Genomic DNA, 14,502 nt, shown 5'->3' with positions numbered 1-14,502 from the left:
CCAGTTGTTCAACACATAGAAATACCAAAGCACCAAAATGTACCGAGGGTTTCGAGTTTAACCTTTACCAAATAAAAAGTCCATACTGAGTGTCTTACAAAAACCAACAGTTTTATTTTCTTTTAAGCCAAAAATAGGAATCCCCAAAATGGGAGTCACGAATGGCATTTCGTTTGGTGTCTAGCCATATTCGTTAGAACCGAAAAATACTTCTTGCAGTGGGCGCAACTAAACGGTTTTTCCCCCGTGTGGATGCGGGTGTGAATTTTCAAATCAGAAGCGCGGGAAAAGGCCTTTGAACAAAATTCGCACTTGTGAGGTTTCTCCCCATTGTGCGACAGGATGTGTCGACTTAGGCCCGAAGCATACGTAAAGGACTTCTCGCATTGGCTACACGTATGCAGCTTTTTGTCGCTGTGTATCAGCTTGTGCTCATTGAGATGATATTTATGCCGAAAGGACTTTGGACACAGCTCACACTTGTGAGATCGCTCCTCGGAGTGGGATAAAACGTGGGCACGCAGGGCATAGGGACGAGCATACGAGTTGGGGCACTCCGGACACTGGTACGGACGAGTCTTTGCGTGACTTAGTAGATGACGACTGCAACTGGAAGAAAACGGAAACGTCTTGGGACACTTGGGGCATTTGAAAGCCCGGGCTGCGACATCTGATCGTGGACACTTAGGTCTATCGGATGAATCCTTTGAGTGGCTCAAAATATGTTTCTTATGCTGCTTTGAATACTCAAAAGACTTTGGACATTGGGAACACTTGTATCGTTTCTCATGGGATCGAAGGTGTAATCTATAAGAGTCCTTGTCCTTCAGAAATTTCGGGCAATAGTTACATTTATAAGGCATGTAAGTAGTGGGATATGGTCGTGCTGCATGCAAATCAGATTTCGGCTTGATATTAGCTTGATTCAATGTATGTTGCTTCAAATGCGTTCTGGATGGGTTACTTTTTTGGCACCGTTTATCCTGATGCTTTTGGGCAGGCATGTCCGATTCAGATGGAGGGTTATAGTCATCCTCTTCGTAATTGTCCTCTTCAGAGTTGCTAAAATCGGAGCCAGAAAACTTCGATTCTTGACTACCGGCATCATCTCCCGAATGAGTTAGAATGTGTTGACTAAACTTCGAGGGTTCCGCGAATGATTTGGTGCACATGGAACACTTGTAGCGTCGTCTTCCACGAGAAGGTAAGTCCGGAACAATAGGAGTTGTATCTAGATCCAATGAAATGGAGCTGGAGAGACTGGATTGGTTAACATCATCAACTTCTATCTTGCAGATGCCTTCCTCGAATGGATCGTTTGATGCTTTGCCGACTGCTTCCAGGAATAGCTCATCGTCCACAGGCTCGTTTTTGACCTGGTATTTGTGGGCTACTTCTACTTCTTTGGTGCCTTCCAGCTGTTTTTCTATTCGCGATTTCTCGTCAAACTCTTGAATAAATCCAAATGTCACCCGAGCGTCTTCCAAGCAAGTCGGACAGATGGTTTCCGGAAGAGAGTCGCCTTTCTTTACTTGGTAACCAGACCACCGGGTAATCATATCCGCAGTGGAAATTCCCGGGTTCTGTGCACCATCGAATATGTTGATCATGTCTCCTTCCTGCTGCAGGCAAACCCGGCATACCGCATCCTCCTCCATTTTTCGAAAACGATGGTTATTACCAGAGGCCTTTATAAATAAATGCAACTTAGATTAGAGCTGTGTTATTTATTTCTTAATTTCAGTGTGTGCTTACCATCAATCCAGTGTAACCATAAGTCAATCGTACTAACCATCCCTAAAATGTTTTGAATGGTATACAATAGTTTTGGTATTTTTGATGGCTTAATAATTCCATCACTTAGAATGCAGTTTACGTTTGCTTGCAAAAGAAAGCGCTGCTCTAATAAAAATGTAAACTCCACGCCTCTGCCAAGTTGCCAGGATGAAGAACGTTATAAGGGAAGATTTACAGGACTCTCCGTGGAAATAGTTGATCCCGAACAGGCTAAATCCCTGTACGACAATGGTTGTTTTGGCAAGGGAAGCAAATCTCGCGGAGCACCGGAAAGTGGAGACGAGGACGAAACGCTGCTCCTGGGAATGGAAGAGTCCTGCTTTCTGGCGCACTATTTGAATGTTTTAGACATAACCAACTCAGCCGGCTGCTTCATGGACTTCCACATGTTTGTGGAGGTAGGCAAAGAGCAGAATGATAAATTCGTTGAGAACTTGGCCAGCTATGTGTATTTGAAGTCCAAGAATTGGGTTATCAAGAGTGGTATTAAGTTCGGCGGTGATTTTCGTGAGTTTTTGGCTGCAGACCTTAGAAATATATCTAATAATTTTCCTCTTTCAGTTATCTACAAGCAAAGTCCACGCTTGTACCATGCCAGTTTTTTGGTCATTGTGCAGAAGCCTGGTGATTCGGACCACTATCAATCAAAGAACTTGAAAGGTGTTCAACGTGTGGCGGAAACTTCCGATAAGGATGTGCTGCTCCTGACTGTCCAAGCACCTAAGGATATAAGCTGTCCCAGGGACTTGCAGGAAGCTACAGTAACAGAGACAATTGTGAGGCGTTTTAATTACTTAACTTTTGTACAAAGCAAACAACAATAAGGAACTACTCAAGGATTCTACAACTTTTCCAACCGGTGCTTCTTGGGTATACCAGTGCTTCGATAGTCGGCTCGCTCCTGTAGATATATCTGCTTGCATTCCTCCTTGAAGGCTTCGTTTTGATACCACTGGGTGAGGCATTCCTTGAGGGCTGCGTTTTGCTTTCGGCAGGTGGCCACCATCAGTATACTGCTGGCCTTGCAGCACTCCTGGAAGTCGGCCACTTCCTTCGAGCAGAACTCCGACTTGGCACGATCCCGCATTATCTTGGGTATCAGCACTTCGCGTTCCACCTTGCGCAACCTGGTATCATTTGGATCACCTGGCAAGGGAAGTGTCAGTTAGTGTGCTGATAGAGTAGGGTTACTTAGAGGGCTCACCAAGTCCATGGGGATTGTGGGGATCTACGGCTGGTTGTTGTTCAAGGCTCATATTGTGTTAAAAATACTATTTATTTTGTGTAACAACTTTTAGTGTGACTGCTATCAGTGCTTTGGAAAATACTAATGATATAAAAATACCATTAATATACCAAAACTAGATTCGCCTTTTTAAATAAGTTTTAATCCACAATTTGATGGGTCTAATAACATGGAAATTATTGAATGGTTGTCTTTACCATCTACTTTGACGGCAAAATGGCAAAACCAAAAGTAATGGGCTAAATTTATCTGTAAACTGATAAACCACCATTATGTATTAAATTAGCCAAAAATCCAGACGCATTTTATTACAAAACTGTGCATTTTAAATGCTTCAATCAAAACCTAACTAAGCGGCCAGGCTCGCAGCGCTGATTGGCTCTAAATCCCGCACACCATCCTTGTCCACCACGGCGACAGTAAAGTTCTTGAGATTGACGACCAGGCGCTTCTGGATCTCGGCAATGCACTTCTTGAAGACATCGTAGGCTTCCGCCTGGGTTATGTTGGGGTGCCAGTACCGATCGTAGATGCTGGACGCGAAGATCGCACCATAGCCATGACCGGCATAATTCACGGGCAGTGCATTGGCCAGATAGTCGATGAATGTGAGTTCCGGACCCTCGTTGGGATCGTACCTTTGGGGGAAGAAACACATTAGGCACGGAAATGAATTGACTGATCTCAAGATCCTTACCCGGCTACAAACATGAAGACTTGGTAGGGCGTGCGACTGCGAAGATATTCGGCCAGATTCTTGCGCGTGAAATGCGCCGACGCATGTGGACTCAAATCGTAGCCATTGCGCATCTTGTACAGGGCTATGTTCTTCGAAACAAACTCGGTGAACTGCTCCGTGTCGCCCGATTCTCCCACGGTTGAAATCAGCAGATTATCCGAAACCTTGTGGATTTTGTTCTGATCTGCAAAGGGATCCAAGGAGAGTCATGAAATGAGACCGTAGCCGCCAAGAAAATGAGCACCGTTCGGCTTACCCTCTTTCATCACGATAATGGAGCGAGCGTGGGTGGTGTCCGCCGCCAGCATAACGAAGTCGGGTCCCTTAATACCCAGTAGAGTCTCCATGTTATAATTATACTTATACTTTCGGGTTTTTCAACGAGAATTACAAGTTGTTTGTGAGTTGCCGAATGCGATGACAAGCAAGTTAAATGCAGAGTGGCCGTTTGCGGGGCGGCATAAAATACTGGAACGCGGAAAAGATACTATAAAAAAATAGGCTTAAATGTATTTACTAATTCATTTTTAATTTGTTGTTTTTTATCAGGGAATTTTATTTAATATATTCAATTGTACTTAATTTGAGTGATATTCACAAGTTTGTCCAAAACTGTAAATATAATTATCAAAATGGTTTCTACAATGCTTACAACTATCATCTTTTTAATAAAGAAATTTTTGTATCCTTTAAATATATTTACATATTATTTTGTATCAAAATATAAAGTACTTAAAATATTAATAACATATATCAGTTTAATATTATTTTGTATTTTAATTTCGGTTAAACAACACTTGTTTGAATTTTCCGTTTTAACTTGGCCACACTGTTCCCTTGTTATCATTTCATTTCACAATTAGTTTACGGAATTTTAACTATTAAAGCTAAGAGCCATGCAGGCACCTCCTCCGGAACACTGTCCTGGCGTGGAGAGCGAGCAGGCTGGCAAGGGAAGCGCCTGTGCGGGCTGCCCCAACCAAGGAGTCTGCAGCGATCCCAACAAGAAACTCGAAGATCCCGGCAAGGCCTTGGTGGTCGAATCAATGAAATATGTAAGGAACAAGCTGCTGATCCTGTCCGGAAAAGGGGGCGTTGGCAAGAGCACGGTGACCAGCTTGCTAACCCGCTATCTGGCCAGGAGTAATCCGGACAGCAACTTCGGCGTCCTCGATATCGACATTTGCGGTCCATCGCAACCACGTTTGATGGGCGCCTTGGGGGAGAGTGTCCATCAGTCCGGATACGGCTGGTCACCTGTGGGAATCGAAGACAATGTGTGCCTGATGTCCATCGGATTTCTGCTGGACTCCGTGGATGATGCCATTATTTGGCGAGGCCCCAAAAAGAATGGCATGATCAGGCAGTTCTTGAGCGAGGTGGACTGGGGGAATCTGGATCTCCTGCTGTTGGACACACCACCTGGCACTTCCGATGAGCACCTGTCAGTTGTTTCCTACCTGAAGGACGACACTAACCCGGAGTCCCTGCGCGCCGTGATGGTGACCACTCCCCAGGAGGTGTCTCTGCTGGATGTGCGCAAGGAGATAAACTTTTGTAAAAAGCAAAATATCCCCATTGTGGGCGTGATCGAGAATATGAGCAGTTTCCGTTGCGGCCATTGTGGAAACAGCTCCGAAATCTTTCCAGCCAAAACAGGAGGAGCTGCTGCCATGTGCGCTGAAATGGGAATCCCGCTGTTGGGTTCCCTGCCTCTGGATCAACAGATATCCAAGGCTTGTGATTCTGGCGAGGACATAACGGAGTTTAAGAACGTCACCACTGAGGCGCTGGAAGGGATTTGCTCCAAGATTATGGCTAGTTTTAGTTAGGAATGTAATGTTAGAGCCCACTCAGTTTTTTAATAAAGAAAAATGCCTGTACGACTTTTTTATGTAACATACCAATTGTTAAGACCCATTCATCGGTCTCCACCAGAAATTAAATTATGAGGCAGTTCACAACATGCCCGTTTACGAGATAAGAAAACATTTTACAATATACTAGTAGGTTAGCGTTAAACATTTAGCATAGGTGGGGAAGATGGCGGGCTGGCTAGGGACACGTCTGTGGTTATTCTTCCCGTGGCAATTGACGGTTGAGCAGCAACATCAGTGGCGACCTGTTCCTCGTCTTGCGCGAGAATTGTGTTCCGTCCCGTACTTTCCAAGGGCGGCGCAAATGTGGTATCCCTTCCCAACTCATTAATCAGGCGGATTATTTGTTCCGAAGGCCGGGCTTGACTATCCTCTGTCCGACTATCGTCTTGGTCCTCGGCAGCTATCGTGTTATCCTCGTCAATGGTTCCACCAATGTACTGACTGTTAGAGACCATCGCCGACTGCTGCGTGGGCAGCGCAGGCGGATAGTTTAGCATAGTGATGCAGTCCGTACAATCGCTGACCTTGTATATGCCCACCAGGAAGTTGGCCAGCTCAAACATGTTAACACGAAGTGAAACAATTATGAACTGCGCGTTTTTCGTACGTTCCTAAATAAACACAACAATTGGCGTTAAAATGTGAAAATAAGACAAGAAAGAATGCACAGGGATATTTACCTTAATATAGTGCCCCACTATAGAGACGTTCTTAAAATCCAGCGCCGCATCAATTTCATCCATGAAGTACAGCGGAGAGGGCTTGTAATAATGAAGGGCAAATACAAGTGCCAGTGAAGAAAGAGTTTTCTCACCGCCTGACAGATTCGAGATGTATTTCCAACTTTTTTTTGGCGGTCGCACCGTAAAATTCACGCCCTCGGTGAACGGATCCATGGAGTCCACCAGCTCCAGCTCTGCATCACCGCCCAGAGTGATCATCTGGTACATTTCCTTTAGCTTCCTCGTTATGATGCTAAAGCCATCCATGAACTCCTTGTACCGACGTTTGCGCACCTCCTCGTACTTGTCGCGCATTTCATTTCGCTTGGAGGTGATGTCCTCTAGCACACGGACGCGATCGAGATACACTAAGCGCTTTTCGTTGAACTCCTTAATGCATCCCAAGTTGGGCTTCTTCGTTTTCAGATCTTCCTCCAGCATAGTTTGCTTATATTGCAAGGCTTCCAGAGTCTCTGCCTCCAGTTCTTCTTCGTTGAGTTCCTTGAGCGGCGCTTGTGGTTCGGTCTCTCCAGGAATCTCGTTGAGCTTCAAAGGTGCCAGTTGAGCTTGCCATCCGGGAATGTCTGTCTTCACCTTGTTCATTTTTCCCGCTGCCGCTTGTAACTTAGTGTCTATTTCAATGCGCTCGATGTTTCTTTTGTTTTCCTGCTTGGTGATTTCATCTATTTCTTTCTTTATATCGGAGGATTGCGATTTGGCGCCCTCGATGGACGCTTCTGATTCCTCGATTTCCTTTTCCAGCTCCTCTTTCTTTTCGTGAGCCTTTTGTCGATCTTCATTCAACGATTTCAATTTTTCTTCCGCAGCTTTTATGTTCTCGCGGAGATTATTATTATTTCCTGTGATTTTCGTGATGTTTCGATCTGCTGTGGCCAAGGCGACATTCAACGACCGTACATTGGCAGCCAGCTTTTCAATCTGGCTGTTTACCTTCTTGATCTTGGCCTCTACGGGCTTAACATTTTCGTTTCTAAGAGAATCGTACTGGTTCTGGATTTCTTCGATTTGGCTGGAGACAGCCTGTTCGGCGAATTGAGCTTGTTCCAGCTCTTGCTTCGCTGCTTCTATTTGCTCCTCGCGTTCCTTGACGGCGCTTTCGTCTGTTGTTTTCTTGAGCATTCGCTGGCGCTGCGCCTCGCATTGCTTCAGGTTGCTGGCCATCTGTTGCTCCAGGGAAGTAATGCTCACCGCCAGCCGCTTGTATTCCGCCTCGTCACGTTGCAAGCCATTCTTCAGGGATTGAATCTCGCGCTCAAGACTGCCCTGCTGTTCCTGGCAGTAATTGACGCGGGCCTGTAGCTCTTCCGCCTGAATCTGCATATCTTCTAGAGCCTTTTGAGACATTTGCGAGCTGTCAGCCGATTCAGCCGTCTTGGTGCGCACCTGGGTGCCCATTTTACCGCGTATTGGGCGATTGCCGCCACCAGACATGGTGCCTGTCATCTCGATCATCTCACCACGCAAGGTCACAACTCGGTAGCGTTCCCTACCGTAGGCGATGCGGGTGCCCTGTTCAAGATCGTCGCCCACCAGTGTGTTCCGCAGGGCGAAGTAGAAAGCGGTTCTTACGCGGTCATCTTCAACCCTAACCAGATCGTACAATCTAGGAACGTTTTCTGGCCTGCAATAGTAAGTCTATGCTGTAAATACCAAACATTTCCAGTCACGATTGATGTTACTCACGTATTTATCCTGGAGTTGGCCTCACGACGCAGGTGCTCAATCTTGTCCAACGTAATAAAGGTGGCTCTGCCCACGTTGTACTCCTTTAGAGCACCAATGGCCGCCGATGCTGTGTCATAGTTGTCCGTAACAATGTTGTCCAAGCGACCACAGGCAGTCGAAATAGCGATGTCGTACTTGGCATCTATGCCACCCAAGTCTCCAAGTCGCCCCAGAATACCAGGGATCTTTCCCTCCATCTTCATACGCATAAGGAAGTCTAGGACCTTGTTATTGGAGCGCTGAGCCTGCATGACGCTAGACCTCTCATTGATCTGTCGGTAAAGGTATTTATTAATATACATGATCAGGAAGACCCATTTGAGAATGTAGTTAAATTAACATTACCTCTGTTCTTAGTTTGTTGCACTGCATGGATAAGTTGCGCTCCTCTTTCACCATTTTATCCACCTCCGCAGTTTTGCTGGCTATTTCGGTCTTCATGCGTGGAATGCCTTCTTTCAGCTCATCCACCCTTGTGATTTTCTCTTCCAGACTTTTCTGCGACTGCTCGTACGAGCTTTTCAGTGTTTCATACTTCCTAGACTCAGTGGTCTCCGCCTGTTTGAGGATCTTGAGCTGCGACTCGAACACTTGCAGCTCTCCTTTAGCCGTGTTGACCTTCTCCTTAAGGCCCACCAGTTCGTCACTGAGCTTGAGGCGCTTTTCGGTCAGCGGTGCAGTAGTTTTAGTTAACTCGGCCTGCTGCTTTTCCAGCTCCTCACTCAATGTCACCTTATTCTTTTCCAGGCTCCCCAACTTATTGTTGCACTCCTCGATCTCGCGCTGATTTTTCTCAGGCAGCTTGTGCAGATCCTCCAGCTCCTTCTCGTTCTTCTCTATCTGGGCTTTGTCCTTCTTGCGCTGCTTGTTTGTGTTCTCCATTGTGCTTTGAATCTCAGTGTGGGCACTCTCTACAGTCACAAGTCTTTTTTTGATCTGCTCGCGCTTTTTCACTAAAGCTTCGTACGCTCTGAAATTTAGTATAAATAGTTATGAAACATCTCATTGTCGGGGAAGTTAAGTACTTACTCAATTTCCTTTCGGATGATAGTTTCCTTTTCGGTTCGCTCTTGTTTCAGGGCAGCTGTGCCTTCGTCGTGGGTTTTAAGCTCCTCCACACAGGCCTCGTGCTCCTGGGTGTACTGCTCCAGCTTGCCCTTTTTGATGCTGATGATCTTTTGGATGTGAAAGGATTTGGTGCGCACGAGCTCATTCTCCTTCTTCAGATAGTCGACGGCCTCATTGAACGGCTGTTCCAGATCTTTCATCTCGCGCTCGGCCAGCTTGCAGCGGTTGTGCTTCTCTGTTCGGTCGTCCGTAAGTTGGTCTACCCGTTGGTTAATCTGCTGCAAAGGGCGAATGTAGCGCTGGGTGCCGACAATATCCTCCAGGTATTCCAACATCCCAGTCTCATTTTCAGTCTGCCCCTTTGGCTTCATCATGGCAATGGACTCCACCTCCCCCTGCAGGATGAGGAAGCGATTGTGTTCCAGATCCACATGGTGCTTCTTCAGCAGTTTAGCCACATCCTTGAGCTGGGCACGCTTGTCGTTGATCTGGTAGTAGGAAGAGTTGTCTGACATGGCTGTGCGTTCGATGACAATGCTAGAGTCCGGCACGTCCTCGCATGTGCCGTCGCCCTTGTCAACGATCTGCTTGAAGTGGACGGCGACCGAGCAGCTCCGCAGATTGGGAAAACTAGACGAGGAGTGGATCAAGGTCGAGACACGCTTGCAACGGATGCGATTGGCGCGACAGCCAAACACAAACATCATGGAGTCGATAACGTTGCTCTTGCCGCTGCCATTCGGTCCAATGATGGCGGTAAAGCTCTGGTGGAAGGGACCCAGCTCCACTTCGCCGGCATAGCTCTTGAAATTCCGATTCACAATCTTCGAGATGATCAGGCGCGGTCCGGTGCTCTCCATGGAGCAGTGCGGCGGCACCGGAGGCGGAATGTATATGTCTCCGATTCGGGTGCCGCCCTCCTCGTCGTCGAAGATCAGTGCATCATCCAGCGCGTCCATGGCGGCGTCCTCCTCCTCCTGTTGTTGTTGCGCCCGCAATTGTTGCTGGGCAGTTAGCTGTGGTACCCGGAACTGGCCGCTCTGCCGAGGTCCGCCAACTGCCTTGGGCGTGCCCTTGCTGGGACGCGACTTCTGCATCGTTTGCTCTTCTTAGTAAATTCTCAGCGCTTATTAATCCAGGAAAGATCCTCGAATTACAAAATTGAGTTTTCGGGCGCCAATGGAAATAGGACGCTACTCGCAGTGTGACCGTCTTGATTGGCCCTCAAAATACTTCAAAGCCACGGAGAGAATGCAAGACCGGTTGGCAGCTCTGTTGCTTGAATTTAAATTAAAAGCCGTTACGTCGGTGTTAAGAACAAATGAAATTAAAATTTCTGAAACGAATTATTATTCGTTATTGTGTTTTAGTTTTTTAATTAGACATTATTGAAATCACCATAGAACACCTAGTGATATAATTAAAATGTAGTTTTCTAGATCGACGGGATTCGGAAAACTTGAACATACATTTCAGATTGAGGAATTTCAGAATTAAATCAATTGTATAACAGCCAAGCCTACTACTTAACTACCAAACACGATGAATAACTCAGCGAACTCATATTTTAAAGGCGCACTCTCCGCCTCTCAAACATAAACAAGACAGCCGCTGTGAAGAGCTTTCTCTCCGCTATCCACAAGTAAGAGAAATGCCCAAATATATAATGCCTTGGCTGCATCCGCACGACTTTAGTCACAATTCGACTTTGGTTCGGTGCGGTACCATTTCCACTCGCGATTTTCCCTCGGTTTTCCGATCGCGCGGAAGATAAAAGCGCTCGTAGCAGCAAACACAAAAATTGGACACACAACAGTGGCAAAGTGGAAAGCAGGCTGAAAAATGCTCTGCCCGGGGGAAAATGGACATAATGTAAATTGCCAAACGGGTTTCACAGTCAAGGTCGTCGCTTCCGCCCAGCGACGCTTGAGGCCACTATCAGCGCGAATCCCCAACGCCCACCGCTTACCCAGCTTGTCCATCTTGATGGTGGTGGCGATTATGATTATGTCGTCTTCGCTGGACGCCCTGGTCATTGGTAATTTCTCCACTTTTGTTCGGTGTTCGATTGGGTTCGGCTGCGTGTCTCGCCTTTATTTCGAATCTATTTAGTTTTTGGCATGCGCATGCGCGCGCACATTGGGTGTGAAAGTTGTCGATCGAATCGAAGGAGTTATATAACACAAAACGGGGAGCCAAGTGGGGCCAAGTGGGACCGAGTCGGGTTGTCCCCATGCCCGCGCCCCCTCCCGAACCACCGAAAAAGAGCGTGTGCATTGAACCCCATGACAGTTGCTGAAATTTTCCTGACCCGCTGCCTTGGCCTCTCCGGCCAACGGAGATGATAAATTTACTTTCTAAATGCTGCAACTGCCCAGCTGCCCCAGCTAGACATTCAGCTAGAGCTGCAGATTGAGATTGAGATGGAGATACACACACGGACCGCCAGTCAGTCGGACTATCTGCTATACATCTACACATATGCACATTCCTCGTATCTCGAATCTCGAGATCGCATCTTGCATTTGGCCAACACGCGTCGCTTGCCCAACCGCCTGAGTTACGATCTGGTGCGGCACGGCTACGGGCCATTGCTGCCAATCCATGATGCAAACGCATTTCAACCTATCCGCCGCAATGTGGCACATGGCTGGGACGCATTTCCAAGTGGGTGGAGTTGCTTGGGTTCCAGAAAGACCCATTACACAAGTGACTTTGGGAGGTTTTCGTTAAAAACTCGTTGTTTTGGCTTATTTGAAATAGTTATATGTGTAGCCATAATATATAGTATCTTAAGGGTGCTTAATAGTGTTTACTCTCAATTCTAGAAATATTACAACAAAATTTCAATTCACATAACTTTGGGGATATAGCTCAGTGGTAGAGCATTCAACTGCAAAATTCACATAACTATTGCTAAGTTGGCTAGTGCCTATTAATTTGAAAAATGTATTTAAATGGCAAGCAATGTAATTTCGAGTGCTAGGCAGCTGGTCTTCGTGACTAGTTCCAGTGTTAATATTGTTTCCATTACGTTAATATCACGGAGGAAGATCATCGGAAATCACATTGTGGTTAATATAATGTTAATTGAGGCCTCGGGCAAATCAAAAAGGTCATCGAAAGCCAACTCCTCGGATTTTGGGCACTTCTAAGTGGGCAAGTGGCATACACATATGTATATATTTCCTTGAAGCTTGTCCAACTTTTCGATTCAATTGAAGTAGCGACGTGGGTTTTTGTCGTGTTTCGCTATAATAGTTGACCACTATTGGCAACTATGTGCCTCCCATTCCAGTGCGTGATTGGTATCCAGCTGAAAAAGAAATATTGCAGCAACTGGTGGCTAATTTTGGGTTGACGTGAGCGGTTTCGTTTTTGGGTCAATGCATTAATTAGTCTCCTTGTTAATTACACACGGCTATCTCACACCCAGTTTTTGTGTGCCTGCTTTGCAGACAATGATGGAATAATCAGTAACCAGACGCGGCATCGTCGCTCGACCTCCGGCGCAGCCAGTTGCATGCAAGATGCACGCTTCTACCGCAACCCCAACAGGCCGGTCCACAAGATCTGGACGAACAGCGAGTGCGCCAAGTATTTTCTCTGCCTCGACGGCGAGGTGTTCGAGTTCAAGTGCTCCGAGGGACTGCTCTTCGATGTGGTGCGTCAGATCTGCGACTTCAAGGCGAATGTGGACAACTGCGATGTCAGCGCGGAGACGCCGGCTCCAAAGCCACTGCTGGAGATGGCCGACTGTGCAGATGAGTACCAGTTGGGTTGCGCCGATGGCACCTGCCTGCCGCAGGAGTACTTTTGCGATGGCTCGGTGGACTGTCCCGACGGCTCCGACGAAGGGTGGTGCGACGTGGAGCACGATCCGAATGCGGCGGGTGCCTGTGATCCGCGAAAGTGTCAGTTGCCTCAGTGTTTCTGCTCGAAGGATGGCACCCAGATACCCGGCAGCCTTCCAGCGCAGAGTGTTCCCCAGATGATCCTGCTGACCTTCGACGATGCCATCAATCACGACAATTGGGAGCTGTTCTCCAAGGTGTTGTTCACGCAGAACCGGAGAAACCCCAACGGGTGTCCCATAAAGGGCACATTCTATGTTTCGCATCCCTTCACCAACTATCAGTATGTGCAGAAGCTTTGGAATGATGGTCACGAGATCGCAGTGCACTCAGTAACGTAAGTGGATTACCCTGTAAATTGAGCCTGTAATTTGGGTTTAACTTTAATTAATTGCCCGCAGGCATCGCGGCCCAGAGATGTGGTGGTCCAAGAACGCCACGATTGAGGACTGGTTTGATGAGATGGTTGGCCAGGCGAATATCATCAATAAGTTTGCAGCGGTTCGAATGGAGGAGATCCGTGGGATGAGAGTACCCTTTCTGCGCGTCGGCTGGAATCGGCAGTTCCTGATGATGAAGGAGTTTGGCTTCGTGTACGATTCATCCATGGTTGCACCGCACTCGAATCCACCTCTCTGGCCCTACACCTTGGACTACAAGATGCCGCACAGCTGCACGGGCGTGAATCAGAACTGCCCGTCCAGGAGCTACCCGGGCATTTGGGAGCTGGTGATGAACCAACTGGAAGCGGGCGAGTATATGTGCGGCATGGTGGACTCTTGTCCGCCGCATTTGAGCGGCGAGGATATCTACAGAATGCTGACGCACAACTTTAAGAGGCACTACCTCAGCAACAGGGCGCCGTTTGGCCTGTACTTCCATTCCACTTGGTTCAAGAAAGTCGACTACCTAAATGCATTTCTGGTGACTATTTTATTTGACAACTTTAATACCAGATCTTTATTCTCCTTTGACAATTTAGAAATTCCTCGACGATCTGCAAAAGCTGCCGGATGTGTTCTTTGTGACTAATCAGCAGGCGCTTCAGTGGATGCGTCATCCTACGCCCAGCAATCAACTGCACCAATTTGAGTCCTGGCACTGCCAGCCGAAGGATCTGGATCCCCACGAGCAGGTCTGCAACTCGCCGAACGTGTGCAAGGTGCGAAGCCGGGTGCTGCAGGAGGATCGCTTCTTCTACACTTGCATGGATTGTCCTGCCCAGTATCCCTGGATTCGCAACGAGTTCGGCCTGGACTAAGGTGGTAGCCCGCTTGAGACTAATGAGCCTGCGCAAGGCGCTTCACATGTCCATAATATTTGGAGCGTTTCATAAGCAATTTCATTACAAAAACTTTGCATTCGAATATATTCAGAGCGCAACATTATACACAGGTTAGTTTTCAAGTTAGATGAGTTCGGAACACTCTTGCACGATTCAATATTGCGC

At 47.2% G+C, this 14,502-nt stretch overlaps 7 protein-coding genes across 7 annotated transcripts; 3 read left to right on the top strand and 4 right to left on the bottom strand.

The window, feature by feature from the left end:
* Positions 1-90: 90 nt before the first annotated feature.
* LOC122613002 (zinc finger protein 184-like) lies at positions 91-1,896 on the bottom strand. Its single transcript, XM_043786957.1, has 2 exons — positions 1,756-1,896; positions 91-1,688 (listed from the first exon to the last, which is right to left on the bottom strand). The coding sequence occupies exons 1-2, from the start codon at positions 1,756-1,758 to the stop codon at positions 156-158; spliced, it is 1,536 nt and encodes a 511-aa protein (XP_043642892.1). The 5' UTR covers positions 1,759-1,896; the 3' UTR covers positions 91-155.
* On the top strand, positions 1,812-2,621 carry LOC122613003 (tRNA-splicing endonuclease subunit Sen2-2). The gene is made up of 2 exons (XM_043786958.1): positions 1,812-2,304; positions 2,359-2,621. Exons 1-2 carry the CDS (start codon positions 1,812-1,814, stop codon positions 2,619-2,621), a joined length of 756 nt encoding a protein of 251 aa, XP_043642893.1.
* Positions 2,567-3,123, bottom strand: LOC122613004 (COX assembly mitochondrial protein homolog). Its single transcript, XM_043786959.1, has 2 exons — positions 3,002-3,123; positions 2,567-2,943 (listed from the first exon to the last, which is right to left on the bottom strand). Exons 1-2 carry the CDS (start codon positions 3,051-3,053, stop codon positions 2,639-2,641), a joined length of 357 nt encoding a protein of 118 aa, XP_043642894.1. The 5' UTR covers positions 3,054-3,123; the 3' UTR covers positions 2,567-2,638.
* Positions 3,124-3,320: 197 nt separating this feature from the next.
* On the bottom strand, positions 3,321-4,228 carry LOC122613975 (probable proteasome subunit beta type-2). Its single transcript, XM_043788423.1, has 3 exons — positions 4,039-4,228; positions 3,741-3,966; positions 3,321-3,681 (listed from the first exon to the last, which is right to left on the bottom strand). The coding sequence occupies exons 1-3, from the start codon at positions 4,127-4,129 to the stop codon at positions 3,393-3,395; spliced, it is 606 nt and encodes a 201-aa protein (XP_043644358.1). The 5' UTR covers positions 4,130-4,228; the 3' UTR covers positions 3,321-3,392.
* A 361-nt stretch (positions 4,229-4,589) lies between these two features.
* Positions 4,590-5,665, top strand: LOC122612752 (cytosolic Fe-S cluster assembly factor NUBP1 homolog). The gene has a single exon (XM_043786565.1). It carries the CDS (start codon positions 4,679-4,681, stop codon positions 5,612-5,614), a length of 936 nt encoding a protein of 311 aa, XP_043642500.1. The 5' UTR covers positions 4,590-4,678; the 3' UTR covers positions 5,615-5,665.
* Positions 5,611-10,436, bottom strand: LOC122612751 (structural maintenance of chromosomes protein 4). The gene is made up of 5 exons (XM_043786564.1): positions 9,160-10,436; positions 8,476-9,100; positions 8,089-8,402; positions 6,343-8,026; positions 5,611-6,273 (listed from the first exon to the last, which is right to left on the bottom strand). The coding sequence occupies exons 1-5, from the start codon at positions 10,293-10,295 to the stop codon at positions 5,800-5,802; spliced, it is 4,233 nt and encodes a 1,410-aa protein (XP_043642499.1). The 5' UTR covers positions 10,296-10,436; the 3' UTR covers positions 5,611-5,799.
* Positions 10,437-11,040: 604 nt separating this feature from the next.
* LOC122612754 (chitin deacetylase 1) lies at positions 11,041-14,496 on the top strand. The gene is made up of 4 exons (XM_043786567.1): positions 11,041-11,236; positions 12,657-13,389; positions 13,454-13,976; positions 14,035-14,496. Exons 1-4 carry the CDS (start codon positions 11,041-11,043, stop codon positions 14,311-14,313), a joined length of 1,731 nt encoding a protein of 576 aa, XP_043642502.1. The 3' UTR covers positions 14,314-14,496.
* Positions 14,497-14,502: the final 6 nt, after the last annotated feature.

The sequence above is a fragment of the Drosophila teissieri genome, chromosome 2R, assembly GCF_016746235.2.
Source record: "Drosophila teissieri strain GT53w chromosome 2R, Prin_Dtei_1.1, whole genome shotgun sequence".
Lineage (NCBI taxonomy): Eukaryota > Metazoa > Arthropoda > Insecta > Diptera > Drosophilidae > Drosophila > Drosophila teissieri.
The sequence above is the reverse complement of the archived record's forward strand: the minus strand, read 5'-3'. Positions and strand labels throughout refer to the sequence as shown.

Coding starts and splice junctions, on each gene's coding strand:
- LOC122613003 (XM_043786958.1), top strand. CDS start 1,812: ATGGTATACAATAGTTTTGGTATTTTTGATGGCTTAATAATTCCATCA. Junction 2,305..2,358: donor TAAGTTCGGCGGTGATTTTC/GTGAGTTTTTGG, acceptor TTCCTCTTTCAG/TTATCTACAAGCAAAGTCCA.
- LOC122613004 (XM_043786959.1), bottom strand. CDS start 3,053: ATGAGCCTTGAACAACAACCAGCCGTAGATCCCCACAATCCCCATGGA. Junction 2,944..3,001: donor CCACAATCCCCATGGACTTG/GTGAGCCCTCTA, acceptor TTCCCTTGCCAG/GTGATCCAAATGATACCAGG.
- LOC122613975 (XM_043788423.1), bottom strand. CDS start 4,129: ATGGAGACTCTACTGGGTATTAAGGGACCCGACTTCGTTATGCTGGCG. Junction 3,967..4,038: donor CATTATCGTGATGAAAGAGG/GTAAGCCGAACG, acceptor ATCCCTTTGCAG/ATCAGAACAAAATCCACAAG. Junction 3,682..3,740: donor GTCTTCATGTTTGTAGCCGG/GTAAGGATCTTG, acceptor CTTCCCCCAAAG/GTACGATCCCAACGAGGGTC.
- LOC122612752 (XM_043786565.1), top strand. CDS start 4,679: ATGCAGGCACCTCCTCCGGAACACTGTCCTGGCGTGGAGAGCGAGCAG.
- LOC122612751 (XM_043786564.1), bottom strand. CDS start 10,295: ATGCAGAAGTCGCGTCCCAGCAAGGGCACGCCCAAGGCAGTTGGCGGA. Junction 8,403..8,475: donor GCAACAAACTAAGAACAGAG/GTAATGTTAATT, acceptor CTTTACCGACAG/ATCAATGAGAGGTCTAGCGT. Junction 8,027..8,088: donor GCCAACTCCAGGATAAATAC/GTGAGTAACATC, acceptor TTACTATTGCAG/GCCAGAAAACGTTCCTAGAT.
- LOC122612754 (XM_043786567.1), top strand. CDS start 11,041: ATGCTCTGCCCGGGGGAAAATGGACATAATGTAAATTGCCAAACGGGT. Junction 11,237..12,656: donor GCTGGACGCCCTGGTCATTG/GTAATTTCTCCA, acceptor CCTGCTTTGCAG/ACAATGATGGAATAATCAGT. Junction 13,977..14,034: donor ACTACCTAAATGCATTTCTG/GTGACTATTTTA, acceptor TTGACAATTTAG/AAATTCCTCGACGATCTGCA.